Source organism: Heptranchias perlo, chromosome 15, assembly GCF_035084215.1.
Source record: "Heptranchias perlo isolate sHepPer1 chromosome 15, sHepPer1.hap1, whole genome shotgun sequence".
NCBI lineage: Eukaryota > Metazoa > Chordata > Chondrichthyes > Hexanchiformes > Hexanchidae > Heptranchias > Heptranchias perlo.
In genome coordinates, this window is record NC_090339.1 from 27273765 (window position 1) to 27293550 (window position 19786).

General features: G+C 42.8%; 1 protein-coding gene across 3 annotated transcripts in view; it reads right to left on the reverse strand.

Annotated features, from left to right (window-relative positions):
* LOC137332931 (ecto-NOX disulfide-thiol exchanger 2-like) overlaps positions 1–19786 on the reverse strand; it is a 266243-nt gene that overhangs the window by 23854 nt on the left and 222603 nt on the right. For all 3 annotated transcript variants that reach the window (XM_067996973.1, XM_067996971.1, XM_067996972.1), the window contains 3 exons: positions 15045–15220; positions 13728–13835; positions 9802–9852 (listed from right to left, as the gene is read on the reverse strand). In XM_067996973.1, the coding sequence (XP_067853074.1) occupies positions 9802–9852; positions 13728–13835; positions 15045–15220 (335 nt within the window). The remainder of the gene's footprint in view (positions 1–9801; positions 9853–13727; positions 13836–15044; positions 15221–19786) is intronic.

The following is a 19786-nucleotide window of genomic DNA, read 5'->3' on the forward strand; positions in this document are numbered from 1 at the left end:
CGGACCCGGACTTCTCCACACACGGAACCTTTCGGGGCTTAGATTAATTTCACCTCCAGGCACTTGAAGATTGCCGATTGTCGTCTGTTAAACAACGAGGCCATCCAAGAGGGTCAAAAGGCTTGGGACATTTCAATAAGAAAAGGGCACGAGAACCAAATGTTGCACCGGCTCGTTGCGACTTTATCAGAGGAGGGGACCCTCTCAGCCACCTAAGCACTGAGCCAGAGGTTGATGGGTGCCTCACATGGTTATGTGCAGTTGTTTAGTTCTGCAATCGCTGCATTTTATCCCGCAAATGTATCCTGGCTGACCACTGTCTCCTGGAGCTTTGTTTGATTGCCTTTGGGAGTCAGGAAGGAATTTCCCCAGAGTTTTTCCACAAATTGGACAGTGGTTTTCCCTCTGGTTTTTCGAGTGCCAAATGATACCTGCAGTTGGTAGCTGGTGCATGCCACTACATTGACTGGTGAGAGCTTTGTCAATCCTGTATCTATTGCATCGAAAATCATACTATGCTATTTGTTTGTCTCGTGAGTACCATGCCAATAAATTTCATGAAATTCTTTCTGCAACATGTGTTTCTTTCATGAATCCTGCATCAGTAAAATTCGTACTGTGCCAGTTGTATATTTTGTGAATCCTGCATCAACTCAATCTCGGAGTTTCAGCCTGTGTCGCCTTGCAGTTTATCATGGGTGTGACAATTGAGCGAGTCTGCAGATTGTGGGGTGAATACTCAGCTGGAAGCCCCATAGTGCGGCGGATCACTGCAACAGAACACTGGGACAGTGGTCCCCGATCAGGACCCAGACTACCTGTGAGCAGTACTGCGGGCAATTTTAAACATCAGTGCAAAAGTGGAACTTGAAGCTGATTCACAGCATGGGAGGCATGTAAGGGAGACACAAATGTTGAAAGGATTTCACCCCTGTGAAGGGGATCATAGGAGAAAGAGCTAAGAATAAGTATAGTAAAAGGGCAAAGCATTCTAAAATAGTAATCTGAAGGAGGGTATAGGGAGATAAAACTTGAGGCAAATGAGAGGTTAAGAAAACCAATAGTTTTCTATAGAATTTTCTAAGAATAGAAATAAAAACAATGCTGATAAACACCGGGGTTGCAGTTCTTGTCTGCAAACGTGCAAAGCATTAGACATGAAGTCAGGAAAAGTACAAACACTAATTACAATGGAGGGACAGGACGTGGCAGCCTGGACAAGAACTTGCCTTTAGCCAGGACAAGACTGGAAAGTAAACATTCATCCGCTGATAATCTGGATGTGCTGATAGCATGAAAAAATGCAGCCAGGGAAATATTGCACCTACAATATATTGAGCGACAATTTAACACATACTACAGTGCCGACTACTAAAGTGTAAAGCTATCTGCCATTACTTCTCCCGTGCATTTGTAAAAATGCGCGGAGCCCATTTTGTGCAGTAACATGGCAATGATACTCACCAACTCTGCTCTTTCAAAAATTATAGGCTGCCCAAAAGCTAAGGCAACTATGCCTGTAGTGAGAAATATCGCAAGTTCTTGACATGCACTGCTCGCTGCATCAGTATCAACAGTACGTTTCCGGTCCAACGAGGAAGGAGGCATTGCTGGACTTGGTTCTAGGAAATGAGGTGGACCTAGTGGAGCAAGTGTTCGTGGGGAAGCATTTAGGGAGCAACGATCATAGTATCATAAGGTTTGAATAGCTATGGAAAAAAACACGGACCACTCTAAAGTAAAAATACTCAATTGGAGGAGGGCCAATTTTAATGGGATGAGAACAGATCTGGCCCAGGTAAATTGGAATCAAAGATTGGCAGGCAAAACTGTAATTAAACAGTGGGTGGCCTTTAAGGAGGAGATAGTTTGGGTACAGTCTAGGCACATTCCCATGAAGCAGAAAGGTAGGGCAACTGAAGCACAGCTCCCTGGATGACAAGAGAGATAGTGAGTAAGACGAAATGGAAAAAAGGGGCACGTGACAGATGTCAGGTTGATAACACAAGTGAGAACCAGGCAAAATATAGAAAATTCAGAGGGAAAGTGAAAAAGGAATTACGAAGGGCAAAGGTAGAATATGAGAATAGACTGGTGGCCAAAAATGGGAATCCAAAAGTCTTCCACTGGCATGTAAATAGTAAAAGGGTAGTAAGAGAAGGGGTGGGGCCGATTAGGGACCACAAAGGAGATCTACTCATGGAGGCAGAGGGGATGGCTGAGGTACTAAATGAATACTTTGCATCTGTCTTTACCAAGGAAGAAGATGATGCCAGAGTCTCAGTAAAGGAAGATATAGTTGAGATACTGGATGGGCTAAAAATTGATAAAGAAGAGGTACTTGAAAGTCTAGCTGTGCTTAAAGTAAGTCACCTGGTCTGCATGGGATGCAACCTAGGTTGCTGAGGGAAGCAAGGGTGGAAATTGCGGAGGTACGGCCCATAATCATCCAAACATCCGAAGATACGGGGGTTGGTGCCAGAGGACTGGAGAATTGCAAATGTTACACCCTTGTTCAAAAAAGGGTGTAAGGATAAATCCAGCAACTATAGGCCAAGTCAGTTTAACCTCAGTGGTGGGGAAACTTTTAGAAACGATAAACGAGTGGTTAGGATCTGGAATGCACTGCCCGAGGGGTGGTGAAGGCAGATTCAATCAAGACCTTCAAAAGGGAACTGGATAAGTACTTGAAAGGAAAATAAAAACGCAGGGCTACGGGGAAAGGGCGGGAGAGTGGGACTAGCTGGATTGCTCTTGCATGGGGCCGGCGTGGACTTGATGGGCCAAAGCCTCCTTCTGTGCTGTAACCTTTCTATGATTCTACGAATCCGGGACAGAATTAACAGTCACTTGGAAGAGTGTGGATTGATTAGGGAAAGCCAGAAGAGATTTACTAGAATGAGTCCAGGGATGAAGGACTTTAGTTACGTGGATAGAGTGGAGAACTGGGGTTGTTCTCCTTGGAACAGAGATGGTTGCGAGGAGATTTGATAGAGGTATTGAAAATCATGAAGGGTCTAGACAGAGTAGATGGAGAGAAACTGTTCCCAATGGCGGAAGGGTCAAGAACCAGAGGACATAAATTTAAGGTGATTGGCAAAAGAACCAAAGGGGATATGAAGAAAAACTTTTTTTTAACACAGCAAGTGGTCAGGATCTGGAATGCACTGCCTGAGGGGGTGGAGGAGGCAGATTCAATCATGGGGTGACATATTCGAAGAGGCCATGAGTCAACTGCTGGGTTGGCGTGGAGGATTTTCAGAGTCAAAGCGACGCGGGAGGCTGCTCAATGTGGAGGCCTCACTCCTCCAGCAGATCTTTCTGATGAAAGGTTTTCCACCTGAAACGTTAACTCTGTCTCTTTCTCCACAGCTGCTGCCTGACTTACTGGGCTTTTCCAGCATTTTCTGTTTTTATTCCAGTAGACGGGAGTTTGGTGGGAGTTTTTGCAGATCATGCTGATAGTACTCGACAAGGTTCCACATAAGAGATGTTAATGAAAATGAGAGCGCATGCAATTGGAGGCAACCTATTGGCTTGCCTTCCACACTTGTCTCCGAAGATGGACATCAGTTCGTCGATGCTCCAACTTGACTCCACCCCGTCAACATCAACCTTATCCCGTCACGGGAACTCTGACTTTAACTTTAACTCCTATTGTCTCCTCTCTATTCCGTGTTTATTACCACGACATATCTATCCCAATCTTGCTCTGTAACCACGTCTATGTAACTTGGGTTTCCCCGTGTCCATTCACATGCTCGTTTTGGCTGCCGCACTGGACCCAAGCCTATTGCTTCTATTTCCCTTTTACCTTCTTTTCTTTTTACCCCTCCTAGGCCCCTCTCACCTGTCGTCATGCCTCTTTTCATTTCTCCCCTCACGAGTACTCTGCCCCCCCAAATCCCTACCCCAACCATTCAGCACTCTTCAACCCTCCTACTCTCCTGCCACCTTCCCAGGCTGGACTCACTCTTAGATAAGCCTACAGCTTCCCAACTGTGCCTCTCTTGGCATCCTCTGAAGGACCCATCGAGGCACTCGTTGCTGCCTCCTTACGAGCAGCAAACCCAACTGCCCCATCCTACTCTCTCATCGACTTTCCTGCCCAGTGCGCCCGATGGGGACTAATCTTGCCAATCTCCTTCCCATCCCACTCACCCCTCCCAGCGCTGACCCTGTGGACTCTGCCAGCGGATCAGCTATCACCGCCCCTCTCCGCATCTCGCTCCAGAATGTCCGTTCACATGTGAAGCCATCCATGAGCTTATTGTGGATGATTGCATCAGCATCATGGCCTTGACGGAAACCTGGCTGACAGGTGATGACACCCCAATGAAGGCTCCCCAACTGGCTATATCTTCCACCACTTGTCCCGCCCAGACCGCCGCGATGGCGGTGTGGCCCTTATCACCAAATCACACCTTGGGTCTGTTCCCCTACGCCTTTGGCACCTTGTCCTCCTTTAAGCAGATCATAGAATCATAGAATACAGCATAGAAGGAGGCCATGCGGCCCATCGAGTCCATGTAAGAGCAATCCAGTAAGTCCCATTCTCCTGCTCTTTCCCTGTAACCAACCATGCAGATATTTGTCCTGCAAGTTGTTACCCAATTCCTTTCTGAAAGCCACAATTGAATATGCTTCCACCATCCTTTTAGGCAGCGCACTGCAGATCATAACTACTCGCTACGTAAACCAATGTTTCCTCATGTCGCCTTTGGTTCTTTTGCCAGTCACCTTAAATCTGTATCCTCTGCTTCTCGACCCGTCCGCCAATGGGAACAGTCTCTCGTTATTTACTTTATCTAAACCTTTCATGATTTTAAACACTTCTATCAAATCTCTTCTTAACCTTCTCTGCTCTAAGGAGAACAACCCCAGCTTCTCCAGTCTTTTAACGTAACTGAAGTCCCTCATCCCTGGAACCATTCTAGTAAATCTTTTCTGCACCCTCCCTAAGGCCTTCACATCCTTCCTAACGTGCAGTGCCTAGAATTGGACAGAATTGGACACAATACTCCAGCTGTGGCCGACCCAGTGTTTTATACAGGTTCAACATAATTTCCTTGCTTTTGTACTCTATGCCTCTATTTATAAAGCCCAGGATCCCGTATGCTTTTTTAACTGCTTTCGCAACCTGTCCTGCCACCTTCAAAGATTTATGCACATACACACGCTCAGGTCTCTCTGTTCCTGCACCCCCTTTACAATTGTACCATTTAGTTCATATTGATTCTCCTCATTCTTCCTGCCAAAATGTATCACTTCGCACCTCTCTGCGTTAAATTTTCATCTAACATGTATCAGCCCATTCCACCAGCCTGTCTATGTCCTCTTGAAGTCTATTACTAGCCTCCTCACTTCTACTACACTTCCAAGTTTTGTGTCATCTGCAAATTTAGAAACTCTGCTCTGTGCACCCAACTCCAAGTCATTAATATATATTAAAAAAAGCAGTGGTCCTAGTACCGATTCCTGGAGAACACTACTGTACATCTTCCTCCAGTCAGAAAAACAACCATTCACCACTACTCTCCGTTTCCTGTCACTTAGCCAATTTCGTATCCATGCTGCCACTGCCCCTTTTATCCATGGGCTTCAATTTTGCTGACAAGCCTGTTGTGTGGCACTTTATCAAATGCCTTTTGAAAGTCCTTATACACAGCATCAACTCCCTTGCCCTCACCAACCCTCTCTGTTACCTCATCAAAAAACTCAATCAGGTTAGTTAAACACGATTTGTCTTTAACAAATCCGTGCTGGCTTTCCTTTGTAACTCCACACTTGTCCAAGTGACTGTTAATTTTGTCCCTGATTATCAGTCCCAGAAGTTTCCCCACTACCAAGGTAAAACTGACTGGGCCTGTAGTTGCTGGGTTTATCCTTACACCCATTTTTGAACAAGGGTGTAACAAGGGTAAGGAAGTGTTGCTGCAATTGTACAGGGCTTTGGTGAGACCACACCTGGAGTACTGTGTTCAGTTTTGGTTTCCTTACCGTACCTATTTGCCTTAGAGGGGGTGCAACAAAGGTTCACTAGATTGATTCCTGGGATGAGAGGGTTGTCCTATGAGAAGAGATTGAGTAGGATGGGCCTATATTCTCTGGAGTTTCTAATGAGAAGTGATCTCATTGAAATGTATAAAATTCTTGAGGGTTTGACAGGGTAGATGATGAGAGGCTGTTTCCCCTGGCTGGAGAGTCTAAAACAATAGGGGCATAATCTCAGGATAAGGGGTCGGATATTTAGGACTGAGATGAGGAGGAATTTCTTCACTCAGAGGGTTGTGAATTTTTGGAATTCTCTACCCCAGAGGGCTGTGGATGCTCAGTCATTGAGTATATTGAAGGCCGAGATAGATAGATTTTGGACTCTAGGGGAATCAAGGGATAAGGGGATTGGGCAGGAAAATGGAGCTGAGATTGAAGAGCAGCCATGATCTTATTATTTGGTGGAGCAGGCTCGAGGGGCTGTATGGCCAACTCCTGCATCTATTTATGATGTTCTTATCATCACTACATCATATTCCAATGTGGCTATTTGCACCTGCAGCTCATCAACCTTATTTACCACGCTTGGTGCGTTCACAAACATGCACTCTAAACCTATCTCAGACCATCTCATATTCTCTGTCTGATCCCACTTAATACTGTACTGTTTCTTACTTTAGTGCTAACTGTCTCTCCAAATCCTTTGCGCACTTAGTTCCTCCTTTCCAAAGCTACATCCTGGTGCCCACTCGCCTCCCCTACAGCACGAGTGAACCTTCCCCACGAGAACATTCGTCCCAGCTCTAGTGAGATACAACCTGTCCGTTTAGAACAGGTCCCTTCTGCCCCAGAACTGGTCCCAATGCCCCAAGAATCTGAAGCCATCCCTCTTGCACCATGTTGGTAGCCACGCATTAACCTGCCTTATCTTCCTATTTCTGTACTCACCAGCGCATGGCACTGGGAGTAATCCAGAGATTACTACTTTTGAGGTCCTGCTTTTTAACTTCCTCCCGAGATCCTGAAACTCTGACTGCAGGACCTCAACCCTTTGCTTTCCTATGTCATCGGTGCCCACATGGACTACGGTTTCTGGCTGTTCCACTTGCCCCCCGCAGAATGTTCTGCACCCTCTCCATGATACCCTTTACCCTGGCACCAGGGAGGCAACATACCATGCGGGACCCAACTCGACGGTCACAGAAACGCCTGTCTGTCCCCCTGACTATCGAATCCCCTACGACTACTGCATTTCAACACTTCACTGTGCTCGCCTGTGCAATCATTTGCCCTATGGTGCCGTGCTCAGGACTGCACTCCTTCGAGATGTCGTCACCCTCACTGGTATTCAACGTTGAATACGGTTTGAGAGTGCCACACACCCAGAAGATTCCTGCACTGCCTGCCTCTTCTTACCCCCTCAGATGGCCACCCACGTGCTATCCTGAATTGCAGACACCAAAACGTCTTCACAGCTTTCCTCCCTCAGCCTCTGCACTGAGCGACCTATGTTCCTCAGTGATTTCATCCTCCATCTCAACTCATCATGCCCTCTCCCCTCTGAGTTTACTGCCCTCCTATCTTCCCTTAATCTCTCCCTCCATATAAACTCCCCTACACATATTCACAGCCACCCCCTCGACCTTGCCATCTCACGTGGCCTCTCTACTCCCATCATGTCAATTACGGATAAGGCTATCTCTGATCACTTCCTTGTATCCCTCTCCTCCCAGATCCCCTTTCCCCCTCCCAACCCCACTTCCTTCTGTGCCCACCCTTGGAAAAAACTCTCCCCCAGGTCACTTACAACAGCTCTTTCTAATTCCCAACAGTCTATCTTTTGGACCTCCATTCAACACGACATTTCTGCAGCTACTGATCTGCTCAATAACACCGTCACCTCCACCTTTGATGCCTTTGTCCCCGTTAAAACCATTACTCTCTCTGCCTGGTTGTTCTCCTTGATACAGCCCTCATCTCTACTCACTTCAATCCAAGGGACGCAGACTTGAACGTTTATGGCGGACAACTGGTTCAGCCATTCATCGCCAGATCTGGTTGGACCACATAAAGCACTATCAAGGTCCTGCTCTCCTCTGCCAAAACTGCTCTCTATTCCAGAATCATCCTAGAATGCAAAGATAACCCCCGGCTTCTCTTCTCCACTACAAACAGTCTCCTTAATCCCCTCTCCCTGCCTCCTCCACCCTCAACTTCAACAAATGTGAGGAGCTCATGGACTACTTTGTCACTAAGATTGAGACCATCCGTTCAGCTGCCTCTGCCGCTTTCCTCCCTTCTCCCAGCCCACCAAGCCAAACTTCCACATGGTTCCCCCGCCCTAGCCCTGAACTTGCATCAAAAATTTCCTCCAACAAAATATTGGGAAGACCGAAGCCATTGTCTTCCGTCCCCACCACAAACTCTGTTCCCTAGCTGCCAACTCCATTCCCTCTCCCTGGCCACTGTCCGAGGCTAAACCAGACCATTCGCAACCTTGGCATCCTATATGACCCTTAGATTAGCTTCTGACCACATATTCACTCCATCACCAAAACCGCCTACTTCCACCTCCATAACAACACCTGTCTCCGCCCCACCTCAGCTCATCTGCTGCTAAAACCCTCATCCATGCCTTTGTTACCACTAGACTTGACTATTCCAATGCTCCACTGGCTGGCCTCCCACCTTCCACCCTCAATATACTTCAGCTCATCCAAAACTCTGCTGCACATATCCTAACTTGGAGCAAGTCTTGTCCAGCCATCACCCCTGTGCTCGCTGACCTACGTTGGCTCCCGGTCCACCAACACCTTGGTTTTAAAATTCTCATCCTCATGTAGAAATCCCTCCGTGGCCTCACACCTTCCTCCCTGAACTCGGGAGCGTCGGCCCTGCGCGCTCCCTGAACTCGGGAGCGTCGGCCCTGCGCGCTCCCTGAACTCGGGAGCGTCGGCCCTGCGCGCTCCCTGAACTCGGGAGCGTCGGCCCTGCGCGCTCCCTGAACTCTAGCCTACCTTACACATTCCAGAGAACTTAGGTGAGTAGTCTCCTCCCACATCCTGTCGGTGGCATTACAAAAATGTCCTACTGCCATTACCAGTGCCACTAGATGGAGCCAATAAAAGGAGTGTATAAAGTAGCAAATGTTAATCTGGTACACTATTTAAAGTTAAACCAGGACTGTAGCACAAGAGGGCAGAAGTACAAATCAGAAAAGGGCAAGTTCAGAATTGATATCAGGAAGAACTTTTTCACAACGATTAATACCTGGAATGGTCTCCCAAGTAGGGTTGTGGAGCCCAGAGTGGTCTCCTGGACTTGTTTTGATAGCCTAAAGTGTTTGGAGAGGAATTTTCCAGATTTTTTTTGCCTAATTGGCTTGGTCTGACCAATGAGAAAAAACTTTGATGGACCGCCTACTGTTGACTAAGTGTGAAAAACCATACAGCAAACAAAAAGGCTGTGTCCAGGGCCACCGGTGTTGACCCCTTTTATTTGTCCCCTTTAAAAGGTTGAAACTTTGTTTTTCAAGCCTTTCCTCATAACTCTGATCAGCCTCGGGCCCTTCAGAGTATTGTTTCCAGGGTAACCAGAACTGAACAGTATTCAAAGTGCAACCTTCAGATTTTTCAGTATTGGCAAAGAATTTGATAGAACCTGGACTTTCAGCAAACACCTACAAATAAATTTGTGTTAACAGAAAATTAATATCCACAGTGGAATGCTTCCAAAATTAATAAATGTAAATTATAACACTATTGTCAAAATGGAGGATCTTTTAAAATAAAAAAGACATTGACTCACATTTCCTTGGTTATTGCTTTCCTCCATATCATCTCGACCAGCAGTGTCCTCCTAAATTTAAATAGCACAAATTTATTTAACATACTGAGGAAATAATATGCCGTCACTTTCTGCAATGTACTCCTGTGAATTATTACGAATTTCTGACCATTTCTCTGTGTAGTTAGCTAACAGGTATCTCATTTTCAGTTTTTATGAACAGAGTCTGACAATTTGTGCAAGCAATTGAACTTCGGAGGATTTTTATCTACTCATATTTTGTTTCCATTGGAGAAATTTCCACAAACAAGCTGATTTCCAAACTGTCTGGACATGATACAAGTGAATTTCCAAACAAATAAACAACACTTAACAGCAAATCAAAGTGTTCAAAAGCAGGAACATTGGAAGTAAGTTAAGAGGAAACATCAAACTACTGTTAAAGTAGTCTGTTGTAGAATAGAGATGCATCTTCATGACAAGTATTGCAATTTTATTCTACCACCAAAATCCAGACAAGTAAGGTATAATTTGGGTTTAGGCATAGAGGGCACAATATCAAAATTTGCTGATGATACAAAAGTAGGGGGTTTGGCACACAGCAAGGAGGACTGTAAAAGAGTTCAAGAGGACATAAGCAGATGATCAGAATGGGCAGACAGATGGTGGATACAATTTAATGTGGTTAAGTGTGAGGTAATAAGTTTTGGGAGTTAAAAACAAAGAATGGGAGTGTACACTCAATGGAAAACACAGGAGAATGTGAATGAACAGAGACCTAGGGGTTCAAATATATAATTCTCTCAAAGTAGATAAAGCCCGAAAAAAACACCAACAGCATTTTGGATTTTGTAAATAGGGGCATACAGCGCAACAGTCAAGATGTAATGATAAATTTGAACAAGGCAATATTTGGGGAACAGTGAGAATAATGTGCATGGATTTGGGCACTATTATTATAGAAATAATGTTAAGTATATTCAAGACTGAGGCCAATGGATATTTGGACACTAAGGGAATCGAAGGATATGGGGATCAGGCAGGAAAGTGGTGTTGAGGTAGAAGATCAGCCACGATCTTACTGAATGGCGGAGTAAGCTCAAGGGGCGTATGGCCTACTCCTGCCCCTACTTCTTATGTTCTTAAAGGGCATGAAAGTCATAAAAAGCATACAGTGTAGGTTCTCCAGGATAATGCCAGAGATGGGGAACTATGAGGAGAGACTTGAGATACTGGAGCTATTTCCACTGGAACAGAGAAGACTAAGAGCAGATTTAATAAAGGAATTTAAAATCGTGAATGGTTTTGATAGGGTGAATAGGGAAAGACTATTTCCTGTGGACGAAGAGTCACCAATGAAGGACATCAGCTTAACAGTGATAGAGAATTTAGAAGAAGTTTTTACACAGTTGTTAGAGCTTCGCCACTGAGTGGTTAAGATGGAGACCACTGCATCTTTTAAGGGAAAATTGGATAAATATTTTAAATAGAGGAAGATTCAGAGCTATGGAGAGAGAGGAGGGCTGTGGTATTATTTTTGGGTTGCTCTAAGAGCAAGCAACATTAATGGGCTGAAAACGTCCTTATTAAGAATAAACAGAAACCACAGATCCCAGAGTGCATCACTGTTAACACATCTGCATGTCACAATACCAACAGTGGTTCAAATGCACATTTCACTATAGTTTTAGTTTTGTACATTTACTGGTATTAACAACAAGACATAATTGGAGCCAACAAGGGTGTTAGAGGATGAATCACCTTCAGAGCTGTTTAAAGGAAAGTAAGGTTGCAAAGAATTATGATTGTTAATTCTTTCATGAGTGGGGGCAGATGACATTGCCTGAGGCACTGTAGTTCTCTAAGAGTGGGCCTCACTAAAAAATCATTGGTCAGGATTGTGGTCCCAACAAAAAGTTGGTGAATATCCCATCCGGTGATGTACAATATTCAGCTATTCCACCAATTGTATACTCTTTTGTGACTGCCTGGTGACTACACCATGTATAATTAAAGTGAAATTAGATGATAAGTCAACTAAGATTTGAGATCAGAATTAGAAAACATTTTTTTCCATTGTATCTAGAATGACAGTACATACGACCATACGAATTAAGAGCAGGAGTAGGCCATTTGGCCCCTCGAGCCTGCTCTGCCATTTGATAAGATCATGGCTGATCTGATTATGACCTCAACCCTACTTTCCCGTCTACCTACTATAACCTATGACTCCCTTGTTAATCAGGAATCTATCTAACTCAGCCTTAAAAATATTCAATGACCCTGCCTCCACCGCTCTCTGGTAAAGGGAGTTCCACAGACTCACGACCCTCAGAGGAAAGATTTCTCCTCATCACCATCTTAAATGGGAGACCCCTTATTTTTAAACTGTGGCCCCTAGTTCTAGTCTCTCCCACAAGGGGAAACATCCTCTCAGCATCTACCCCTTCTAGTCCCCTCAGGATCTTATATGTTTCAATAAGATCACCTCTCATTCTTCTAAACTCCAGTGTATACAGGCCCAACTTATCCAACCTTTCCTCATAAGATAACCCCCTCATCCCAGAAATCAGTCGAGTGAACCTTCTCTGAATCGCCTCCAAAGCAATTATGTCCTTTCTTAAATAAGGAGACCAAAACTGCACACAGTATTCTAGATGCGGTCTCACCAATGCCCTGTACAACTGTAGCAAAACATCTCTACTTTTATATTCCATTCCCCTTGCAATAAATGTCAACATTCCATTTGCATTCCTAATCACTTGCTGTACCTGCATACTAACTTTTTGTGATTCATGCACTGGGACACCCAGATCCCTCTGTACCTCAGAGTTCTGCAATCTCTCTCCATTTAAATATACTGCTTTTCTATTCCTCCTGCCAAAGTGGATAAGTTCACATTTTCCCACATTATACTCCATCTGCCAAATTTTTGCCCACTCACGGTAATTTGCAATCCTAGTCTTTCTTTACATTGGTTCAATAACAAACATTATCCACCATGACTCCAGGAAACTATTGGTGACATCTCTATTTTTCTACATTCTCAGTGCAAAGCTTGTGAAAGCAGATGGTCATACTTAGTGTTAATGTAATTATTGTAGATGTTGTTCAATGGACTCATTCCCACCTAAACAAGAACAACTCTTCTCACACTCCTTTTATTTTTGATTTTTCTATAAAGCTAAAGACAAGGTGAACTTTCTTTATCTAGTATCATTCAATTCTGGACTTCGTGGCGAAAGGGCTAGGCTTACCAATGTTTAAACTTTCAGTATTTGTTGAGTCAACCATGTGAAACTACCAAGAACTCAAGTGACTTCCCAGTGAAGTTGTAAGGTTCAGATTCAAGGCTACCTTTCATTTGCACATATTTATTGCAGGACTTTGTTACCTTATCTGGGGGGTCAGATGGAAGATGTTTTAGAAAAATCAAGTGTAAAAGGAGTGTGAGAAGTGTCATTCTGTTTAGGTGGGAATTAGTCTACAGCACAAAGCTTCCACTAGCTCATAGAAATGAAGCACTCCATATTTGGGAGCTGGAGAGGGGGAAGCAAGTGAGAATGAAAAAAGGTCAACCTACTTCAATTGTGGCTTCTGCTGATTACAGTGAAGCCCAGATGATCGTAGAGGAGTCCACGTGTAAAAAACATTAATATTTGACTTCCAAATGTTTTAATGTTATATTACATGCACGTTAATTATATGTTTAAGAGCCAAAAAGTCAAAGATCATAAAAATATCCTTTGTAGCTGCCTTAAGGGACTACAGGAGCGTGGCTTGGGAATCTTTATGGAGTAGCAAGGGTTAAAGGACAGGTTCTTAGCTTATCATTGAGTCCTGATTAAACAAGACCAATGATCAATAACTGAAAGAATTACTTTCAATGGATATGCTCAGTGAAAGGAACTACTGGAAGTTTACTGATACAATTCCAATGCTCTCACCTTTTCTTTAAGCATCTCCAATAACATCTCTGCTTTTAGTTTTTCTTCCTTTGCCTTCTGGAATTCAGATTCTTTCTTCTTACATTCTTCGCGTAAGTTTAGAAGTTGCTGTTAATAAAGAGGGAACAACGTAACAAATTCACTCTCAAAGTAAACTGTATTCTATTCTTCTCCATTGCATATCCTTTATTTTTCATCTCTTCGTTATATATAGATAGAGGATAATACTTATAAAATTGTTGAATACGTTGCACAAGTGAAGACTGCATCACTGATGGGCAAATAAGCCTGTCGTACCAGCAAGTTTTTTTTTGCACTACGGACACTGCAGAATCCTTGGGATACCCAGTTAACTTTGGTGGTGTTCTGCGCTTTGTGCCTTGGTTCTTTACCTAAGCTTATTGACAATAATATTTTTTCTAAATTACAGCGAATTATTTGCCATAGTTATAGTTAGCTCTGATTAGTGATTCACAGCAAAGACCGTTCCGGTCAGGTAGTTATCTGACATGCATTCTCTGAAGCATTCAGTAAAATAGAAGGCCAGATCAATTCAGTAAGTATCAAGTGGTATGATAATGCTACAAATTATGTGATACAACATCATAGCCATTTCCTATGATGCAGTCATAAATGCATGCTGTTCAGGGATTTGCATCTCTACTGTAGTACAAGAAAGGGTGCAGTATCAGTTCCTGGACAACACCCTGTCTTGTACTACAATAGAGATGCAAATCCCTGAACAGCAGGCGTTTATGACTGCATCATATGAAACTTGCTGTAACACAAATGTATTTGTATGCAAACTTCCTGAAATCCCAAAACAATCATGATCTCAATACAATACTGCTCATTCATAGGCAAATTCAAAATTTTGTTCCAAAATGGTTAATGGATCTTTTGCATTTAAACTGAAAATGATTGGGCAGCCCCAACTCCTAATGGTGTTGTTTTGCTGGCAAGGGATGCAATGCTCTGTATTCAACTTTATGTTTGGTAAAGTGGACAAAGCAGCCTGATTTATTACACTTTGAGCTAGGATTAAGTGTTAATTCTTATCGCTATTGTTCTAAACAGTTGAAATGTCATCATAGTGCCATAACTCACTGCTGCAAAGTTTTTGTGATCCAAGAATTTAATTCTTACTCGCCACTTAAAAAAAGTGTGCGACCTAAGGGACGTTTGAGGATGGGGGGGGGATGGGTTGGAATTGCTTGTTATGTTAGCATACTTTAGATAGTTCTAAAATGTCAACGAAGTTCTCTTTAAACAGTTATTTTAGTGATTTTTTTTAATATAAAAGGGAGCCAACAGTACCTGCTGCATCCCTTGCAATGTCTGTTGCAGTAGTTTTAGCTGTTGGTCCTTTGTGGTTTCTTCAGTGCGGTGGAGCTTACCCTGCTCATGTTTTAGTAAATCTACCTCATTTCTGTAGGCATCCAGCTGCCAGCGCAGGCTGTCATTCTCTTCTTTAAGTGCTTCAACCTGAGCAGCTGGTGGTAAAAGAAAAAGGTCTAAAATGAGGTTGAAAAAACAAATCACAATTCTTAAATACAGTCTACTCAATTCATAATCATTTAATTCAAAGGATCAGATTATTCACTTTTTTGTATTAAATGACCACTTTGCCATCTTATTTACATTGCCTAATTCAAATTATTGGACAGTTACATTTCTTTTTAGTGCAAAATCTGACTTTAGATTGTTGGGAGCAGACTATATACCAAACTAATAATGTCAAAAGTGGGTGGCATGGGGCTCTTGTAAGGTTAATTACACACCATTTGCTTCTCTTGTCCTAAACTACAGATCCTTTTAAAGGGATAGTAGGCACCAAGCAGAGGCCAGGCATCTGATGGCTGGAGAGAGAAATCAGATGGGGAGTCCCCAGTGAGCCAGTCATGTCGTGACCATTCATCTCTCTTGCTTGTAGAGGTGCCTTGGTGGGGGGGTGCAGTGAAGAACTTTGGCAAGGATGAAGCTAACAATAAGTACTTTTGTTTGCATACGGATGAAGCTAAACCAAAGAATGAGTGATGAAAAAAATGAACAGAATCGGGCTTCCCTGTTGACCCATCAGGTTTATTGGGCAAGTAGCTCTGCCTTACAGACAAGAAAGCTCTCAAGTTCCATCTCTGGTTTGCTGAGTTAACTGATTTCAGCCAAGATGACAACTACAGTTGGCCTCCGTGCTCCTGGGTTTGGGTGGGGAAATCAACTAGGTGTCTTACTTCTCATTGTTATCGTATTATCTTGTGCAAGGTCAAATGCGTAGAATTTGAGGTGGACAGATTGGACTCACCTCCGATATCTCTTGTGGTCAAATAACCTGCTGCACTTACCATTCAGGCAAGGCACCAGTGAATGTCCAGATATATGCTAGCAAACATTGGTGAGAAAAAGTTATGTGCAGAATCACAACAAATTTCCTAATTTATTTTTGTGACAAACAAAATGATGATATTGCTGCAATTCTTATTCTGGTGGAAAAATGCTACTGCAGCCCTCAAAAGGTTAATCTGATTATACATATTTAAGGCAACTACCTGATTAGAAGTGGACTCCTAACAACTTTCTTATTTTATTGTACTGAAATACTGAACATTTCTGTAGACATCTCTGACTTGATGAGAAATATGAGAATGAAAAACAACTAAACTGGTGCAGGAAGAAATCAAAACAACTAATTTCACACAAATTATTAAAAATCTGGGCACAAATTATAAAAGAATCAAAACAATGCTCACTCATGCAGCTTTTCTTTCCTGTTGTGGCAAAATGTATCAGAAATGGACGAGCATAATGAACTGGCAAACGAATCTTTAAACAAGTCAATCTATCCAGTTCTGAAGAAGGGTATACAGTGAAAATGTTAGTCTGTCTTTTCTATTTACACACGGTGACTGACTTGCTGCGTATTTTCACCAATTTCTGTTTTTAATCTACTCTATGAAATTAGGTTGCCTTCTATAAAATTCTATAATAATTGCAGCTCAATATGAAAAATCAAATCTAAAAGAGAATAAGGGGTAGGCAAGAATAAAAGGCACATATATGGAGGTTGAAACTCATTTAAAGAATGAGGAAGAACACCTATGGTCAGTAATCTAGCATTATTCCTCGCAACTTCATTTAAAATGAGGAAGTGCAGCAAAGTAGGACAAAAAATGATAGGCTCGGATGGCTCAAGTCTTAAGGGTAGTTTGGAGCACAGTAGCATCACGAAAGTTCTTGCCCTCATGGGATTAAAGGGACAGTGGGAGTATGGATACAAAATTGGCTAGGGGATAGAAAGCAGAGAGTAGTGGTAAATGGTTGTTTTTCAAACTGGAGGGAAGTATACAGTGGTGTTCTCCAGGAGCCAGAATTAGGACCACTGCTCTTCTTGATATATATTAATGACCTGGACTTGGGTATAGAGGGTACAATTTCGAAGTTTGCAGATGACATGAAACTCGGAAATGTAGTAAACAATATGGAGGATAGTAACAAACTTCAGGACAGACTGGTGAAATGGGCAGACACATGGCAGATGAATTTTAATGCAGAGAAGTGTGAAGTGATGCATTTGGGTAGGAAGAATGAGGAGAGGCAATATAAACAAATTGTTCAATTTTAAAAGGGATGCAGGGACAGAAAGACCTGGGGGTGCACATACACAAATCTTTGAAGGTGGCAGGACAAGTGAGAAGGCTGTTAAAAAAGCATATGAGATCCTGGGCTTTATTAATAGAGGCATAGAGTACAAAAGCAAGGAAGTTATGCTAAACCTTTATAAAACACTGGTTAGGCCTCAGCTGGAGTATTGTGTTCAATTCTGGGTGCCGTACTTTAGGAAGGATGTCAAGGCCATAGAGAGGGTGCAGAAGAGATTTACTAGAATGGTACCAGGAATGAAGGACTTCAGCTATGTGGAGAGACTGGAGAAGCTGGGGTATTTCTCCTTAGAACAAAGAAGGTTTAGGGGAGATTTGATGGAGGTGTTCAAACTCAGGAACGGTTTTGACAGAGTAAATAAGGAGAAACTGTTTCAAGTGGCAAACGGGTCGGTAACCAAAGGACACAGATTTAAGGTAATCGGCAAAAGAGTCAGAGGCGACGTGAGGAAACATTTTTTTTAACGCAGCGAGTTGTAATGGTCTGGAATGCACTGTCTGAAAGAGTGGTGGAAGCAGATTCAATAGTAGCTTTAAAAAAGGGAATTAGATATATACTTGAAGGGAAAAAAATTACAGGGCTATGGGGAAAGAGCAGGGCAATGGGACAAATTGAATAGCTCTGTCGAAGAGCTGACATTGGCATGATGGGGCTGAATGGCCTCTTCCTGTGCTGTACCTACAATGATAAACCATCAAGTCAAAACAGTCACACTGATGAAAGCATGCAAAATGCTTTGGCTAACTGCCTTACAGCTTCAGAGGAACCCTGCACATGCACCCAAATAAAGACTACCACGTGAATATGGTGAGCTCTGCCCTTTTCTGGTGAGTGATGCCTTTCCAGGGATAAACAAAAAAAGTGGGAAAGAAAATTGAAGAACAGCATTTAAAAAACAAAGGGAGGAGGGAAAAACACATGCATGACAGAGGAAGTAGAATGACTATTCAAAGTGACCTAACCTGAGCAACTAGCACTATAATGGTTTCATGTTAATATTGCTTATGCCATTTAATCATTTTCCATTTAAGCACTTTATAGGCCATTGTGCTTCCTCCCTCCTTATGTGTGCTTTTCCCTCTTCCTTCCCTTTGCTCTGTTACTTTTAAATGTTGCTCGTCTGTATTTTTTCCAGTTCTGATGAATGGTCTACACCTGAAACATTAACTTGTTTGTTCTTTCTACAGATGCTGACTGACATGCTGAATGTGTTCAGCATTTCCTGTTTCTCTTTTAGATTTCCAGCATCTGCTATCCAATTTGCTAACTGCTATTTAGTAATGGGTTTTCCTAAAGTCTAGCTCCCAAAGGACTTGGGAAATGGTGTCAGCAGATGGTAGGCAGAGAACCAAGTTCATCTGTATATTTGTATACAAACTTGTATCTCACTGCAACAAAAACCAGAGCCTCTAAAGTTCTCCAGGTCTCTCTAAGTTCCCCATTCATGATGATCATGTTACGGTGTTGCAGCTCAGAGAAGAGCCCAGAAGCCTAAACTCTTAAATGTGTGTGTATTTGGGGAGAGCATAATTGCATTCATGTAATTGGTGGGCTTTGCAAATAGCATTCTGAAATTACTGATGACTGCTCATTTTGCTGGTAAATAAGTTACCATAGCGACACAAGCTGCAATTACTTGAAATGTGTGCGCATGATGACTGGTTACAAGTCAGTTCAGAGCTGAATGAAGAAATCAGTGTGTGAGCCCGCAGTGTAGAATAAATTGAAACCTTCTGGGAGAAAAACTATTTTGCAGGCTCCATTAAGCCTATTGTAGATAGGTTTATTCATCAACAAGGTGTCCTTGTATGTGGAACACTTAAGAAGATAATTGCAAGAGTATCTGTCAGGGCATTTCCAGATGCTGAAAAGATGAAATGTTGAGCATTAGCCAAGGCATCATTCTGCTGAGGAGAAATGCCAGAGTGAGAAACAATTAAACTGTTTCAGGAAGCAAATGCAATCAGAGCAGTGGCATACATGCACACACTCTGTGATGCAGTCATCTGTAATTCATCACATTGCTTCCAGTCAATATAAAGAGTTCTTCACATTCATTTAACCCACTCAAATTATACCAATTCATTGGCTCTTTGGCACCAAATTATCTTTCCATATTGTAAAACAATATTTTCTCTACTCCCACACCTCCAAAGCAAAACAGGGTTGGGGAACTAATTATTTTTCTCACTCCAATTTTTCCCTTCCTATTCTCTCCTGAAAATGCTGATTCACTCTGGGGTATAGTCCCATATAGTCCAACCTCAGATGTCTAACAGGTAATTCTTCATGCATGAGCCTAGACAGCAAATGTGGACTGGTATTCCATCATGAGGGGCATCATGATTAAGACCAATCCCATCCTCACTCAAAATCCACATGAGACTTTCCAGCAGGGATCA